Raw genomic sequence first — 17660 nt, 5'->3', positions numbered from 1 at the left:
TATGTATATATATATATATATATATGTGACAATATGGCTGTTTATAGTCAAGTATTGAATATTTGATATTGATTGATATTAATCTGTAATTAAGCATTAATAAGTCTGTGATTACATTCAATAAATATGGACTTGTTTCATTATTAATGTTGTGGTTATGTCTGTCTTTCCACTGCCTATATCAGTTGGTGATAATGTTGTTGTCAATCTCAAAATAAATAGTATATTTTCTTACATGAATACAGAGTTGTATCAGAGAGCATTTTACACACAAGTATGAACATTGCCACTATATTCTTTGTGTGTAGCCACTGCACACGGTAAGGTCAGTACGTCAGTAAAGCCACTCACTGCAGATACTGTAGATCTTGTTGAAAAAAAGCATTTGAATCAGGCAATGTATGAGATGTTTCAAACAGCATTGCAAACACTGACACTTCCTGTTCGCTCTTCTAGTGAAGACAAACTGTAAATATGCAAGGAGGAGGAGACACAGAGGTCATCTTGAAAGTGTCTTGTTGAATTAATCGAATGTAAAAAACCTTGTGAGTAATTTCTGGAATCAGCACATTGCCTTGGCCCAACTTTCTCTTTATCTCTCACACACACACACACGAGCATGCGCACACACACACACACACACACACACACACACACACACCTCCCTCTTCCTGATTCACCTTCTCACTCGCTGCTTCCCCCGTCTCCCTTCTGACCAGACTCTACATTTCCCTTTCCCCTTCACCTCTGTTTCTTAATCCTTACCTTCCTCCTCCTCCACCGACTCTCCTGTCTCTCCTTCCACCCGCTCTCTTTCTCTGCAGTATGTACTGTAGAATACTAATGTGACCGGTGAGGGAGCTTGTCAACTTGTCTCATCTATGTGCATGCCAGTGCCAGAGCCCCACTCCTCCCACCACAGGTAGTCAACTCCCGGTGGAGCTCTCCTCCTCTCTTTATGTTGACAAATGAACAGAGGTAGCTTTCTCCTCCAACATACTCCGTCCCTCCCTGTGGATTCATTGTTTCCTTTGACCCTTCTTAGATCACACTACATGTGACTCTCAGGATTTGGGAGCAGATTAAACTAGATCGGCAGAGAGGGCTTTAAGTGTGTACCTTTTGAGAGGATACACCTGACCTAGAAATTAGAGGATTGTGTGAAGAATGGTTAAACCGTGTATCTTCTATATGATTCTAATATACTCATTATATTAATTTTGATCTGAAAACATAGCTAAACGTAGCTACATTTGCTGCTCTGCAAGCCTGTAATGCTTAATACACACAACAAAAGAAAACTGATAAATAAATGCTATTCTTGTATGCCACCAATCAGCAGTTTGACCTGAGCTGACGATGCCAAAGGACTGCCATTGTTGCAAATTAGCCAATTCAAAAGTGTGTGTCCATTATATGTTGGCCCTAAAAGTGTATCTTCAATTTATCCTGGACAATACAGCATCATATCCATTTAATTTGGGTTTCATTACCTTAAAAAACAGGCTTTCGCTGATGTGAGGCATCCATGATTGTTTGCTTTTTCAGGCACTTAGACATTTTAATGCAGCAAATCAGATCATATTGGAGCTTTTAAAAAAATTTGAATTATCATGAATATGATTTAAATGTTTACTTTAACACTTTTTACAATTCAGAAACTGGTAATTATGGTAAATCCAATATTACATGTACACGGCACAAGCTGTACTTCATCAGCCACCGCTGTGCTTTGAGCTGAATGTTAAAAACCAATTGTGAACATAAAATGAGCATGCTTAAGTGCTAACATTGGCATTTTAACATGCCTACAGCTAGCTGGTAGCTACTGTGACTACAAATGTTACTGGATGTTAACACGCTGACATAACACTTTGCATACTTGCATAACTTTTTACTCAAGTTAGCATGCTAACATTTAGCTAGGGGTGAGTATCAAACCACTTTATTGTACCGAAAGAAATTTGTCAAGACAAACACTGTCAACTACTGAAAACAACATTTAACATTTTAGAACTTGGCTTTTCTATTAAATAAAAACACATGGTTATATTTCTCATAGTAAGGTATGGAAAGAATTGTCGTTTTCATATCAGTACCAAAAATTGTTTAGCATGTTGGTATAGCGTACTAATGTTTAGCAATTTAGCAGGAATCTTGTATCTTGTAATGAAATTAAGTGTTGAACCAGTGTAAATTCTGACCTGTTGGAACAAGTTGATAATCACCAAAATAGTTTGGATTCATCATCTGGGTACCATGAACATCTACTAAGTCACCAAACCATGCTGCTAGCATGGCTAAAAAAATAATTTTATGTAATTGTTTTTTTAATAATGTAGAATTATAATCTAAAATTCTAAATTAAATTGTTCCTTTCATAAATGCAAACTTATTTAATGTTTAGGACATAAGAGTTGGAATCTCACCATCCACGCAGTGACAAAGTCTCCCATCCAGGTCCCCACTGCAGCAATCTTCATAAAGCTCTCATTCCTGATGCCCATGTACTCCGTCACCATGTGAGGCCTGCGAGGAAAGAAGGCCAAGAGTGAAAAGGACATAAAAAATGAAGTATATATTATGAGGGTAGTAAAAGGAGGCAAAAATGGAAGGCAGCAACAAGACTGACAAAAAGACCCAAAAGAGGGAGAGTCAGTGAAGGGGCAAAAAGAAAATGGTCACTGCCGCTAAGTATCATGATGCTAGCTGTCAGAATCAATCAATATCAATCTGATCCTGGGAAAACAATGAGCGATGGCTCTACCTTCCATAAAGCCCTGAGGATTGTAAACTATTTACACCAGCGCAATGGAATTTATGCACTATCACCGCTTACATTTGGTCCTGTATTTGTTTGGCAAATTTGTCCCATGTCTAGTTGATTTCAAATCAACACTGTCATCCCAAATAGACCCACCCTATTAATGCACTAGATATGAGAGAGCTCAGTTAACATCAACTGCAGCAGCACAGATCCAAAACATAGACTAGGTTAAGACACACCATTAGAGAAACAATCTCACATGCAATAGTATCTGATCAGAAATGACATGCTTTCTTTGGAGTCCTTGTTATGCCTTCATCTCTGTACAGTAAGTGAAGATGAGAAGCTTTTGTTCAGCCCCACAAACCCACCCACCCAACACACTCACACACACCACATCACTCTATTTTCTCTAGGTAATAGCACATGGGAGGGAGAAAAAGTGGGTCAGTCACCTCCTATATGGAACCTGTGCCGGGGAGTGAGGAGGAGAACAGAGGGGAGCAAGGAGGCCTGTTTGATCTCCTGGCAGCCAGTGTCTTAGAGGCTGAGTGGAGCAGGTGGGCACCCATCACCTCCCCCTCAAGCCCCATCTCCCCCCACAGGTCACACTCATGAATATAATAGACGGCGATGGATAGGGCTCTGGCTGTGCTTTCAAGGGGTCGTATTTGAAGTCAATGGCTCCATTCGTCTTTGTTTTCCCCCGGTCATTTTCTGGACGCCTGCAAACACCAATACAAATGTTTTCAATTGGGCAGAGGGCTCTGGAAAAACCTGCCTACAAGCTTGTTGGTGTACAGTTCATTTCCTCTCTTTCCCCTTGATGGTTTATTTTCATTTACTCAATTAGCTGATAGCATTAAGAGTTCTATTTGCAGTGCTGTTCACTTTGTAAATGAGTCCTTGTCAGAGAAGTCTAACAAGCATTTGAAAAGCAATGGAGGGTTAATCCTTTTGAGCTATTAGCTAATGAGCAGCTTTAATAGGTGTTCATTTTTAATTAATGTTAATTGCTCCTGCCTTTTCATATTATGTATGAGTCCAGATCTGAAAAGCATAACAAGTGCTCATAGGCAATACAGAAGAATTATGAGTTGTGGCAGACCAGTGACCCAAAATGCCAACTACCTGTTTACTGCAATTGTGCGAGTAATACTCTTCCCTGGAAGAAAAGCTTTTAAGAATCATATGTCGTCAATGCAGCATGCATTTAACAGATTTGACAGGATTTTATTGACAAAAACATGCAGTACCGCGGGTGACGCATTGCCTCGCTCAAGCCTGCAAATAAAACGGCCTTGATTGGAATGGCGATTTATCTGCATTAAGTCAGTTAGTAATTCAGTGTCTTGCAATACTTAATACAAAATATCATGAGCAAATGTTACCCCTGTGCGAAAAGAGACGGTTTTATTTTATTTTTTTGCAGAGCACCTATGATGAGTTTGGGGACTCTTCGCACTGCATGATCAGAGGCAGAACTCTCTGACTTATTCATGCTGACTGAAAATTTAATGGCCTTTAGAGCCGGATGACCTAATGAGAGAATTCGGTGTAGTGGAACATCAGTAGAGTAGCACCATGAATAATCAGCCCTAAAATGGCTCCCGTGGCTTAATCACAGAGCCAGTGGCAGTGGCCGTGCCAGCACGGCCAGCTCAGCCAGCTTTGACCCTCTGTGGAATGTTATCAGGTTCCCCACACTTGTTCAGACAAAATATTCAAGGACATGTCAATGCCTTTCAAAGTCTTGTTCCATCACATGCAATAAATTACAATGTTGTGATACAGAGGGTACAGGGAGTTATGGAGTTATAGAGTTATGAGTTTAGATATTACCCTTGTGTGACATTAAGGGCCATTTTAGCTGTTGTTAATAAAATGGTCACCTGCACGATCATTGCATTTTTTTTTATCCTGCTTTAATGATCTTTAGTGCTAACAAGTCATTGTGATGTTTTTGAGATTGCTCGGTTAAAAATGGTGGCTCATTGTATTTTAATTGATAAAGCTTGACTATTATCATGATACTCCTCTTTTGTTTGTCTGATTAGCTAACACTGCACATGTTCACATTATAATTCTTCCGTCTATATTAATTCCAGTATGTTTTTATCATACAATGGGTCACCTACTGTGCACCAGATTGTTATTTTATAATTATAGGTCAAATATTGTTTTAAATTAAAGGAGCTTAAACTGTAATCAAAATTGTTTGTGATTCATTTTCCGTTTATAAATATTATAAATTATATATTTTCTAATATATGAAAATGCTTTCTTGTTTAAAATGTGCAAGAACTGTGGAAACATGAATGCAGTTTCCCCATAACTTCCCCAAGGATACTTAGTAACTGATTTGCCATGTAAAGAGGTTTTAAATACATCTAAACCTATAAAAGCATTTCCCCTTGATTTTCCATTTAATCAACAACCCACACTGCAGCATAGTGCCAAGAACAATTTTGCAATGTCACGCTTTGCTATTAAGCAAGCACTTTCTAAAACTTCATATATTAATTTTTTTTTTTTTTTAGTTTAAGGTTTCATTTTATTTTTTATCTAAGTCCCAACTCATGGATTTTCAAGGCCCATGAGAGCTCTCAAAATTAAGCTTATAAAACAGCATGCTGAGAGACTTTTCACAACTCTGAGTCATCAATACTCTGATTTCCATTATTATTTTCACTGTCCACTTGCACGTATATGCCTTCATGCTGGGTTTTATAAACTTGTTTTCTCAGTCAGACAGCCAGTGATTTAGTGGCTGTGGCAACTGAGTGACCTCTCCTGCCCCGTAAAGGCTGCAGCGTTTGCCTAGACCGGTGGGGGAGGGTGTATAGCTTCAGACACGGCACCCCTTCTCTTCTCTGCTTCTCTTCATAGTCATCAGATTCATCTACCAAGAACTGGCTCAGGTTTGCCTTGCACCAGCTCTTAAAGGTCCCATGACATGGTGCTCTTTGGATGCTTTTATATAGGCCTTAGTGGTCCCCTAATACTGTATCTGAAGTCTCTTTCGGGAAATTCTGCCTTGGTGCAGAATTATAGCCACTAGAGCCAGTCCCACAATGAGCTTTCCTTAGTATGTGCCATTTCTGTGTATGTAGCTATTGAGGAGAGAGGGGGGGCAACTGCCACTTTGCCCATTTGAAAGCCATGATGTCTCTCTCTCATAGGTGGGCCAAATTCTCTGGTCGGGCAAAGCAGAGAAAGGGGAGGTAACCTTGCTCCTTATGACCTCATAAGGAGCACATTCCAGATTGGCCCATCTGAGCTTTCATTTTCTCAAAGGCAGAGCAGGATACCCAGGGCTCGGTTTACACCTATCGTCATTTCAAGCCACTGGGAGACCATAGGCAGGCTGCAATTTTCATGCCATGGGACCTTTAATTATGCTGTTATAGTTTTAGACTGCCGGGGGACTTCCTTTGACACACTGAGCTCCTCCTCTCTCTTTCCATCTGTGCATCCATGTCCCAGAAATACTTGTAACTAACTTAGCTCTGGGGAGCTTATTCCCCGGAGTCCTTGGGCCCTATCTTGCACTCGGCGCAATTGCCTTTGTACACCGACGCATGTATCATTCCTATTTTGCACCCGACGCACAGCGGACTTTTCCCTCCACAGACGCACGTCGGTAAATTAGGGAATGTATTTGCGCTCCTGGGGGCGGTTCAGCGAAAAGAGGAGGCGTGTTCCGGCGGAAACGTTACTTTGTGCTATTCTGCAGTTTCAGAAAACGATTCCGCCATTGACCAGGAAAACCCGTTCTAAAGTCAGTGCGCTAGTCTAAAGTCAGTAGCGCTTATTCAGATGCTATTTTAGGGCCATGCTTGGCCATAATGTGCGAGCGCGGCAACGCCCGCATACACTTCTCTCATCTAAATGGATGCAGCAGTTCCCATTTTTGCAAACCATACATAATTACAAAGGAAAATATTACTGAAAATGCGCTTCAGGTGTTTGGATAGGTCAGGAGTCACTTTACCGTACAGTCCTCAAAAAGTCGTAGCATTCTTTGTGGCTTGTTGTGTTTTACACAACATTTCCATGAATCATGGATGTGTTGATGACATAAATGAGGAAATATTAGAGGACTTAAGGAGACGTGATGTTGAACTACGGCCGGGATCTTTGTCCGGGGAGTAATGCGCGTCGGCCCTGATAGAGCGGGTGGCGGAGATGGAGTGGGGAAGAGGAAGAAAGGGCACAGCAGGAGCAGGTGGTGCGTTTGGAGGCCCACGCTCCATGGCTGCAGCAACAATCTCCAGACTTGAGGAGATGCGCCCGAGAGGCCGCAGCCAACATCGCCACTCGGCCAAGACGGGCATTTATTACTTTGCCGCATCGCGCGAAGCGCTCCGCGCGCGTCGCCAGGCAAATCCGCCGTAATAACGCAATCCGCCATGGAACAAGCGCCCTGCTCTTAAAGGGAATGTGAGATGACGCTCTGATTGGTTTATTGCACGTTACGCCCAAACCACACCTAGCTACTTCAGACCAACCCATTTTAGATTTGCGTCTGGCGCAAGAGTCATTTATCCCGCCGGTATAATAGCAACAGCGCCCAAGATCCGCCCACAAAGCTACTTGCGTTTTGCGTTTCATACTTGCGTTTCAGATCGTTAAAATAGGGCCCCTTATGTTTTTTTGCCCGGCAGTTTTCCTTGAATTAGGGTGGCACCTAAATCATGGTTGCAGCTGTCGCCGTGGTCCTGCTCCGTGCCCTGCTATGCTCTGCAGTGCCCTGCTACGTCCTGCTACGTCCTGCTATGCCCTGCTACGCCCTGCTATGCCCTGCTACTTCCTGCTATGGCCTGCAGTGCCCTGCTATGACATGAACTACTACAACTACTATTTCTAGTCATAGTTCCATTATCGTTATTGTGACTATTATTGCCACTGTTCATCACACCCCCAACCGGCACCGTCAGACACCGCCTACCAAGAGCCTGGGTCTGTCCGAGGTTTCTCCCTAAAAGGAAGTTTTCCTCACCACCCGAGGTTTCTCCTTAAAAGGGAGTTTTTCTTGCTTGCTCTTGGGGGAATTACTGGAATTGTTGGGTCTTTGTAAATTGTGAGTGTGGTCTAGACCTACTCTATCTGTAAAGTGTCTTGAGATAACTCTTGTTATGATTTGATACTATAAATGAAATTGAATTGACTAATTCAGAACATTAAATTGCGACCTTGGCTGGCTCCAAATCGAAATGCACTGCCTGTCCCCTCCCTGTGCAAAACAGTACATATGATCGTATTTACAGTATACAATGCTGAGATTTAGTAGTTACCAGGGAGCATAAAGCTGTCAAGACTCTTTTTACTATCACTATAGCGTCTCTCAATGCAACTTAAAACTTCAATCTCAATTTATCTCTCAGCACAGAATCAGCCCACGTATTGTATTAAACTGGCTGGAGATTAAGTTCTTTAGTCCTTATCATACCCCTGGCTCAGGAGCGGAAGTGAATACCATCAGGCAATATCCTGGACAGCCTTGTATCAGGCCCTCCAGTCCCCCTATCTGGATTAGGACAGTAAGGTCCAAAACATATACTGTACATTTACCTGTACCTTTACATTGATTTACATGCACACTAGTATCGCCAACAAGCCCTTCAAATTAAAACGACAAAATATGACATTTTAGAACGATACATAGAGGCGTTTTCCGATCTGACAGCCCTATCAGGACAACATTATTTGTCTGTGCCTTTCAAATCAATGTCAAAAAATAAATCTGTTTTATGATGTGACAATGGCAATGGTTAAGGTTTTGTTTAGAAAAAAAAATGACTTGGTTGCGTTTAGGGAAAAATAGTTAAGGTTAGGGGACCTTTGTCGTCATGGTTACAATAATAATCACTTGGTTGACGTTGATTTTAATGATGGCTGATGGTAGGTAACTGGTTAGGATTAGGGGTTGTCGACACATCCATTGACCTCGACCTCCTTCCTCTGTGGAATATGACGCTCTAAGATAACAGCACCTGATTTCCTTTTGTGCTACCGATGGACAAGTCATAAATTACTTTTACTTCAGGTTTAATTTAAATAGCCTGATTAGGTTTTGCACCATATTGTGGTTTGGCCTATAGTCTGCCATGTGAGCAGGTGCTCTCTTAATCTAAGGTATGTAGCAGTTAGTCAGTTAAAAAAGAAAGAATAAGATGATTACCAACGTATTGATGGTCTACATGCAAATTGCGTTTTATATGGTATTTTTAGTTTGACAAGTAGAAAGTTTTTCTTTTTTTCCTAAAATGTATTTTATAAATCCAATCCAACCATAATCACCAAATTGCGCACGCACACACACACACACACACACACACACACACACACACACACACACACACACACACACACTTTAGACAACAACAAAACTTATTGCTCCTAGAACATTACTTATTTGTGGTTGTACTGTATGCTTTAAAATAACTTTTTCTGCACTGTGTGGTATTTCGAAATGTCAGGACATGCTTTATGATTTGGCCTTTATTGAAAAATTGGCCCCAGAACATCAACCAGTTAGTGCAACAAGGGAACACAAAATGCAAAATGGTGATCTTTAAATAAAATTGAACTGAGAAATTATTATGGTTATGGTGAAACATAAGGAAGAGATGACAAGACTGACTGTGGCTGTGTGGTATTACACACAAACATTCACACATGCATGCAACAACACCCCTCCCCACCTTCCATCTATACAAATGCCAACACATTCATCTATAATACAATACAGTACACGTATCGTATATTCCCAGTGGACGCACACCGCCGTCAAGGTTATGTTGTTTATTGTTTACAACGTGGCAGTGGCTCAGTGGTAGAGCGGTCGCCTGCCAATTGGAAGGTTGGTGGTTCGATCCCTGGCCCTGCAAGTCCCATGTCGAAGTGTCCTCGCAAGACACTGAACCCCGAGCTGCTGATAATAAACGGCAGCCTTGGCTGCAGAGTGTGAATGTGCGTGAACGGTGAATGGTTCCTGTACTACGTAAAAGCTCTTTGAGTTGTCGTTAAGACTAGAAAAGCGCTATATAAATACTTAACATTTACATTTCTTTTTATGTCACAGTGAGGTACAGTATATGGAGGACCTGGGCTGCAGCCACCACTGACAATCCTCCCCTCTGTCCCAGAAAACAGCAGGATAATATAATCAGAGAGGAAATTACCAACTTCACTGCTTCATATAGCACGCAGTCTGTTTCAGAGGTATTCTGAGGAAAGAGAAAATGACTTTAAAAGGGAAAGCTCTACACTAAACACTCATTAAATACATAATGAGTCATTTTGAGATACCAACGTAATGTGCATGTGTAGGAGTGTGAAAGACAGCAGCAGATATGCTTAGAAAGTAGGTGTAGGTGTGTGAAAGTATGAGAGGCAGTGTGGAGTGTGGAAGGCAAAGAAAGATCAATGAATCTTAAATGCGAGACATTTACTGCGATTTACAAACAGCAACAGATTTCTATATCATGTCTTAATAGTAAAGCTGTTTCCGTCAATGTCTAGCATGGTTTTGGTGTTGTCCCAACTATTACAATAAGCAAATCAGTTCATTTAAACAAATCAAAAAAGTCCTTTTACGGCTGCAACGAATAATTGTTTTTTATTATAGATTAATTCAAAAGCGCTTTTGCACACCTCTTTTCTGGGGCAGGGCGTATCAGCAACGTTAGTTGAAGAAGTCCCGTACACTGTCCATTACGCATGCAAATACTTTATTTCACAACACATGCGTAATGGACAGAGTGCGGGACTTCTTCAACAAATTATAGATTAATCTAACAGTTATATTCTTGATTAATTGATTACACTTTTGGTATGTTGTAGACCGAACTAACTATTTGTTGTTTTATCTGACCGTCCAAAGGTCAAAGATCTTTAATTTTCTATCACATAACAGAAAAGGGACAAATGTCACAATTAAGTAGCATGAACCAGAAAAGTTGGGTCATTTTGCTTGAAAAATGATTGCAGATCATTTATTATGTCATTCAACAAATCTTTCAGGTCCAAACTCATCAGCCTACATGCCCCAAAATCACATAAAGAAGAAACATATGTTGAATAATCCAGGTCTTTTTACTTTAATAATCAAAATAATAGTATATAAAAAAAAACAGTAATAATAAATCTGGTATCGTCTTTTTTTTTTTTTTTTTTAATAAACTGTTAATACAACAATAACCTATTTGTGTGGGAGAGTATTGTAAAATACATAAACCAGCAGTTGAACTGTGTTTGGAGAAGCTTTCCAAATGCTGATTTGTCTGGTCACACCTCAAACTCCTGACATCCTAACTTTGAGTAATTTTGAGCATTATTGGGATTAGTAACTGTAATGGGATTGCTGAATTTCAAATTGTAATCCCTTACACTTACACTACTAATAGTAATCACATTTCTGCCAAACACTGTCTATGACTATATCTATGTCAATCTATATCTAAAACTAACAGAGACAGCTTGTTATACATCTCAGCATTAAGAAACAGCCAGATAATAGAATTAGAGAACCCATTGTTAGAAATACTGTATGCTGCTGTACTGTAGGCAGCAGCAAGTCCCATCTGTGAGTGCATGCAACAGGAGGCATCTGCATACCACAACATGCTATTTATTCAGCCTTTTAAATCCACTTGTCCATGGTATTACCCCAGCTTAGTGCCAGACAAGCAAACAGACTAGGGGGGACTAGCATGCACACAGCACAAAGGATCATGGTAAACAAAAGACAAATACCCTCATACGATGGGGTGTAATCCCGCTCAGGGTATCACTGTAGTCAAATGCCACATCCATCCATCCCTGCTCCTCATCAAAGATATCCACCAGCTGCAACCCGTGCTCCACTCTTCCATTACTCAGTTCACTTCACCCCCTATTCTGACAGCCATTCGTCTATCCTTTACTGGGTAACAAAAATAATAAGTATAATAGTCATTTTACAGCTTTACTGTCCCACTCCAGCTTCCTATTAGATCCCCACACGCTCCCTCCTTCCCTCCACCTTCACATACTTTACCACCCCCTTTCTCTAAATTAGTCGTGATTAATGTGTACGCCGCGCATTGGGCCGTCTTAATTAAATAACACCATCTCATTAGGGGCTGATTTTGGCTGGTGATGGCGCCGTAAGATGGTGGAATGGGATTGTGCGGCGTGACAAAACAAGTCCGTCAAACTCCCTGGGCGGTCACGCTCCCCTGGTTTCACACAAACAGCCCCCTCCTAATCTGACAGTTACATTAAAATGCAAATAGCCCAGATGTGAGGGTTTTGGTATCAAGTGTGGTTTACAGCTCCCAGGGTGCCACAATGGATGGGAGTCCCCCTCCCCCTTGATATGATATAAGCCAGGTAACAGGTTGTGCTTTGTTGAACGCTTCGACCTTTGCCACATTTCAAATATCGTTTGTGAGTAAATGTCCCATATGAAGTGGAAAAATATTGGTATTTATTTAAAAAAAGAAGTGGTTGTGTTTTGAGTTAGGGGGTGTATTTTTTAGAGAAGATGTTAAAATTGGGGAGGAGGAATGGGAGGGTTAGTTTCAAGTGTTTGGTTTTGACGTGGCTGTTTAAATATTGGCACTGTTGGACATGTGTAAGATTACTAAAAAAATATCTCTTTGAGCTGAGGGATAATGGCTTTGATGTCATTTTACATGACTAAACATGAATACATCCTTGTCATCCAAAAAGATATACAATCTCTTATCAGTGATTGTTTACAGTCTTGATGGCGCAGTTTATCTTCTTTCCTTGTGGATGTATCGCTAGTTTTAATTAAATCAAGCTCAAGACCGACTGAAAGGTCAAAGAAAATTAAAGCATATTAATGAGCAAAGGGCACGGGCAGCATACAGCATCAGGTCAGCGAGACAGCAGGGAGACAGACCCAATATGTGGTTGGTGTGTGTGTGTGTGTGTGTGTGTGTGTGTGTGTGTGTGTGTGACGCCCTGTCTAGCCACCAGAAGAGCATCCCCTGCAGTGCACCATCATGGCTAGATGTCAGGGCCAGCTAACCCATGCCAAAATACCTACCCTTTAAAAACCCTTGGCAGTTATAATACCTCACAGCGGCTTGTTCTTTTAGTACAAATGAAAAAGGAAAAACACCATTCACTCCCACAGAGGGGCAGCTGCAAAGGGATATTGTACTTTTCCTTTGTGCTGAGGCAAAGACAAAACTACAACAGCCTCACTGCGGGGTGAGGGACTGGTGGAGTAGTGAAGGGGGCGATGCAAATAGGGTTTGGACATAGATCAAAAGACTTAAGTTTCACTGCATCATCAGGGCTGGAACAGTTCTCACTCCCCCCAGACTCCGATCCTCTCAGCCCCCTCTTTGCTCACTCTGCTGCATTCATGCTATCACAGAGAGAGCGGAGACCGTCTTCCGAGGGGCATCCTGGCAGAGTGTGAACATTGCTCTTACATGTCGGCCTTGAACAGAGATGTGAACACTAATGGTTTTTGGCAGGACCCGGGTCCTCAGTGGACACACTGCTGAAGCAGAAAGAAAACAAGCGGGAAAGAGGGACAGGAAGGGAGGGGTTTGGGACAAGTGCAGAAAACGACCAGGTGTCTTGGCAGCGGCGGGTTCACTTGCTTTACAACAGCACCATCTGTCTTTGTGAGGAGAGCCTTACAACACTGAATAACTGATGTCGCTGCTCAACAGACATACAACGAAAATAGTAATGGATGAGTTGTGAGTGTTGTGTCAGCCAGTTTAATAGGCTTTTATGGTTTTTATGGTTGCTACTTTTTATATCTGGACAAGTGATGCTGCTAATATGAGCAGAGTGACATGCACATGTTAGATGTATATAAATTATATATCATATTATAAATTATATATTAGTCTCTAAGAAAAATGTCTGAGTAACTCATTACTTTTCCTTAAATATTATCCAAATGTCATCTAGTGAAACATTCCTGACAGCAAAGAAATGCACTGACAGACTCAAACGATCCCCTTTCCTCAACATTCTCAGAGGCAGTAAAAAAAGAATCCGCTTTGTGACAGATGCAGTCAGTACGACTGCAAATGTAACTTTTTCCTGAGCAAGCAACATTCGTCGTCTCAGCGGACCTGTCCCCCTCTCTGCTCAGCCGCTCGCTTCCTTTTTCTCGGCCAACCAGAGAGAACGGACAAGATGGATGCCGGTGTCACCGCGCTGGCCAGAGTGACAGATGGGCTGATTATACAAACTCATCCCTCTGGCCATAGAAAAACACAACACCTTGCCTGCAAGCTAATAGCTTTCATCTGCCTGCACCTTATGGATAGTTGATGCTTGTTGTTTATATGGAAAAGCAGCACTGTATGGACAGATCCCATTATAGCCCTGGCCTCCCTCTTGACAGCTTGTACCGGAATAGACACTTGCCTGCCACACAGTTTTTTATAGCCCAAACACACAAACTGGTAAATCACCCCGCCGCGACCTTGTGTCTGGCTGGCTGGCTTCAAGGGCATGTTTTCCTTCCTCTAGACGGACACATTGCAAATGCATAAACGGATTCCTGTCACTAGGCTTGATGTATGGGTGTCAAGCTCCGCAGTGCGCAGTGGTTTCTCAGCAGGTAAGCCGGGGCAACCGGAGCGAAAAACCAAGGCATTAAATGAGAGAGACATGGCAAAAACATCTTGGTATTTGGCCAGAGATGTGTCAAAAAAACTAGTCAAGACCATGGGAGAATAAGTGTGAGTGCTGAAGGTGATCTTTAGGATTAACCACTGTCCCCTTGCCTGCTCCTATACATGTGATTTAAAGTCTGGGCTGATTAATTAGACTGCTATTGAGTCTCTGTTCAGGCAAGACGTTAAGATCAATCATGCCAGTCAAAGGTACAGTGGCTCTTACAAATGGGAAGCAGAGAATGGGGGAAACGGGCCATAGAGAGAGAGAGAGAGAGAGAGAGAGAGAGAGAGAGAGAGAGAGAGAGAGAGAGAGAGAGAGAGAGAGAGAGAGATTGAATGGCTTACTCCATGCTCCCAGCCATCAGCAGGAAAAGGTTGTAGATGTGTGAGAAGATGAAGAGGAAGAGGATGGCGCTGAAGAACATGGTCATCCAGGAGCCATGATCCTCGCGGAACATTTTCAGCCGCAGGTATCGACCTAAAGGGAGCATGACAAGGACACCGCTGTCAGTAGAGGTTCAAACAGCATGTCATCTTGCTAACATGTATGGCCACGAAAATGGATGAAAGTAAATAAATTAGTCACATAGATCAATAATGTCCTACTCTATCAGACACGTGCCCTTTAGGCATCGGAATGAAGATTAAAGACCACTTTGAGGTGTCACTTCCACGGCCTTGAAGTAATTGTCTTATCCTCAGGACCAATTTCAACTGTCACCATTTCATCATCAACCCAAACAGAAAATATTCCACATACACATCATTTCATCTGTTGGACACGTTGTCAGTGGATTGATTCTCGCTTGTGTTTCATGATTTGAGTTCTGCATGATTAGAGAAATGATTCAAACATTTGTGAGGTGTGGTGTTTGTTTTTTTATATATACAATCCAGGCTTGGAATCAAATTATGGAGAAATATCTCTCTGGCAGAGCATGAGATTGATTCGGATACGCAGCCCTCTGCACAGAACACATAATCACATGAGCTTGTCCTCTGGTGGTGGCGGCAAATTTCATGAAGACAACAAGGTTTATTATATGACTTTTAGCGTGTTGTTGTACCTTGAAAGTGCTTTTAGCTCCTCTGTGGCTAGCTATAAATATAATGACAGACTCTTTTTTTTTTTTTTTTTTTTTTTGGCTGCTCCGAATGACAAATAAAAAAATATTTATACCTTTAATTCAAGGGCTCCCTTTTTTTTCTGGTGAGAGTGGCATTATGAAAAAGCATTACATAAGTGCAGTATAAATTACTGAGAGATCAAAAAAATAACATGTGTGATGCATAATGTAATAGTCCTTGATGTACCTCCCACACTGCTCATGTAACCGAAGCAATCTACTTTGTACATTTTGGGTGTCCGTTTACCACCATTCAGACCTGGGTCAAAATTAGATTTGCAAATAAAATAGATAAAATCAAACAGATTATTTTTTTTAAAAGGTTAGAATTTAAGCTGCAGAGGCAGATATATTCAAATGTTTAGCCCTGTGTGTGGGTCAAGCTTTAAAACCACTGTATCCAAAATGTAACATAATGCAACCAACAGCATCTTTTTAATTTGACCCTGGGAGAATCTTGAAAAACTGCTACGACCTGCAAAGTGAGGATAACGTGACTGGTATAGGCTAGTTTTTGGTAGCCTTGCTAGTATCTACTTGTACTGTAAAAGAAAAGTACCAGTGAAAAATAGTGCGCAACTGTTATCAACAGCAAAAACACATTAACAACAAAACACACTAAAGCTTAATTTAATCAACCTGTTACATGCTTTATTCTTCAACTGATATTACATTTGTGTTTTGAACAATGCAGAAATAAAAAAAAAACTATGTTCATGAAAGAAGAAGGATAATTAGCTAACCTTCTTCCAAAATATGACATTGTATTTATGATGTACATTATGAATTATAATGCAAACTAAACTTAATCACATTTTTAAAACCACATTGAAGGATCCATTAAAATTGTTTCCATGTCTTACAGAAATACCATTACAGAATTTTCCACAAATTCTTGGGTACGTCGCCCAACTAAAGACTTACTGCTCTACGGCTCTATTCAGACAGTCAGGGAAATATTAAACAATAAACAGGACACATCGTAATGTCATTGTAATTAGTAAACAAACGTCATTTTCAAAAATCAATCATGTCTACTGTACCCTTTTTTCAAATTCAAAATTATAAAACAACATTGTCAAATTTACACCACAGCCCATAGTGGTCAGCCGACAGCATACATGTTAGCAGATGAGCGTGCTAGCGGTAGCACTACCTCCGCTATCCCAGTCAGCTGCCTTGCAGGCAGTCTGTCGAGAGTCTCCTGTTTGACTCTCCCTGCGTAAATGCTCATGTCTTTCAAACTTCCTGCTCCAGTTTGTTTCGTTGGAACATTTTTCTATTCAAAGTTTTTAGTCTCCACACATTGATGACATCATTATGACATAATCTGGGTTATTTTCTCAGACTTGACAAAGCTCCCTCCAGAGGCACAGAAGACATTATACAACACTTTTAACAGGCGTAGAACTCCCCATGACGAAGAAATTGATCATGATGTGTAAGTGCCCCTTTAAATTAATGCCTGTGCTAGTTTTTCCCTTGCCAAAATTCAGCCTAACTTTGGAGCGTTATTTTGCCCCCTTCCCTTCTAGTTTCATATAATACAAATATCTCCACACTATCTTAAAACGGAGCGTCTTAAAGACAGTAATGTCGACCGAGGTTGCCAGGGCTCCAGCGGGTCTCTTATCGTTAAAAGATCGATTTTGAGATTTTATGAATCGATATCGGATCATTTAAATGAAAATCGTTTCAAATCGGAAAATTTATTTTTTAACCCAGCCCTCTACAAGTCGGTATCTGTACTCTGCCAAAGATTGATTCTGAGGAAAAAAAAAAAAAAACTTTTTGTAGTTTTAGCAACTCCACCAGAGCAAAACGTCTCCTCTGTCCTCTGTCCTCTGACTTGAACGACATTCAAGTCACATTAATTTCATTTTTATTATAAATTATTTATATTTTTTTTTTTTTTTTTTTTTTTTTTTTTTTTTTTTTTTTTTTTTTTTTTTTTTTTTTTTTTTTTTTTTTTTTTTTTTTTTTTTTTTTTTATTTTTGTAATGTTCTTTTTTTTTTTTTTTTTTTTTTTTTTTCCACTATTTTTTTTTTTTTCCACCTTACACTCTGATTTACAGGCTCCTCTGAGAATCATCGTGT

At 40.7% G+C, this 17660-nt stretch overlaps 1 protein-coding gene across 3 annotated transcripts in view; it reads right to left on the bottom strand.

The window, feature by feature from the left end:
• Positions 1–17660, bottom strand: part of tmem117 (transmembrane protein 117) — a 51775-nt gene that overhangs the window by 10920 nt on the left and 23195 nt on the right. For all 3 annotated transcript variants that reach the window (XM_039809046.1, XM_039809047.1, XM_039809048.1), the window contains 2 exons: positions 14782–14914; positions 2430–2529 (listed from right to left, as the gene is read on the bottom strand). In XM_039809046.1, coding sequence (XP_039664980.1) covers positions 2430–2529; positions 14782–14914 — 233 coding nt within the window. The remainder of the gene's footprint in view (positions 1–2429; positions 2530–14781; positions 14915–17660) is intronic.

The sequence above is a fragment of the Perca fluviatilis genome, chromosome 8 (assembly GCF_010015445.1).
Source record: "Perca fluviatilis chromosome 8, GENO_Pfluv_1.0, whole genome shotgun sequence".
Lineage (NCBI taxonomy): Eukaryota > Metazoa > Chordata > Actinopteri > Perciformes > Percidae > Perca > Perca fluviatilis.
The sequence above is the reverse complement of the archived record's forward strand: the minus strand, read 5'-3'. Positions and strand labels throughout refer to the sequence as shown.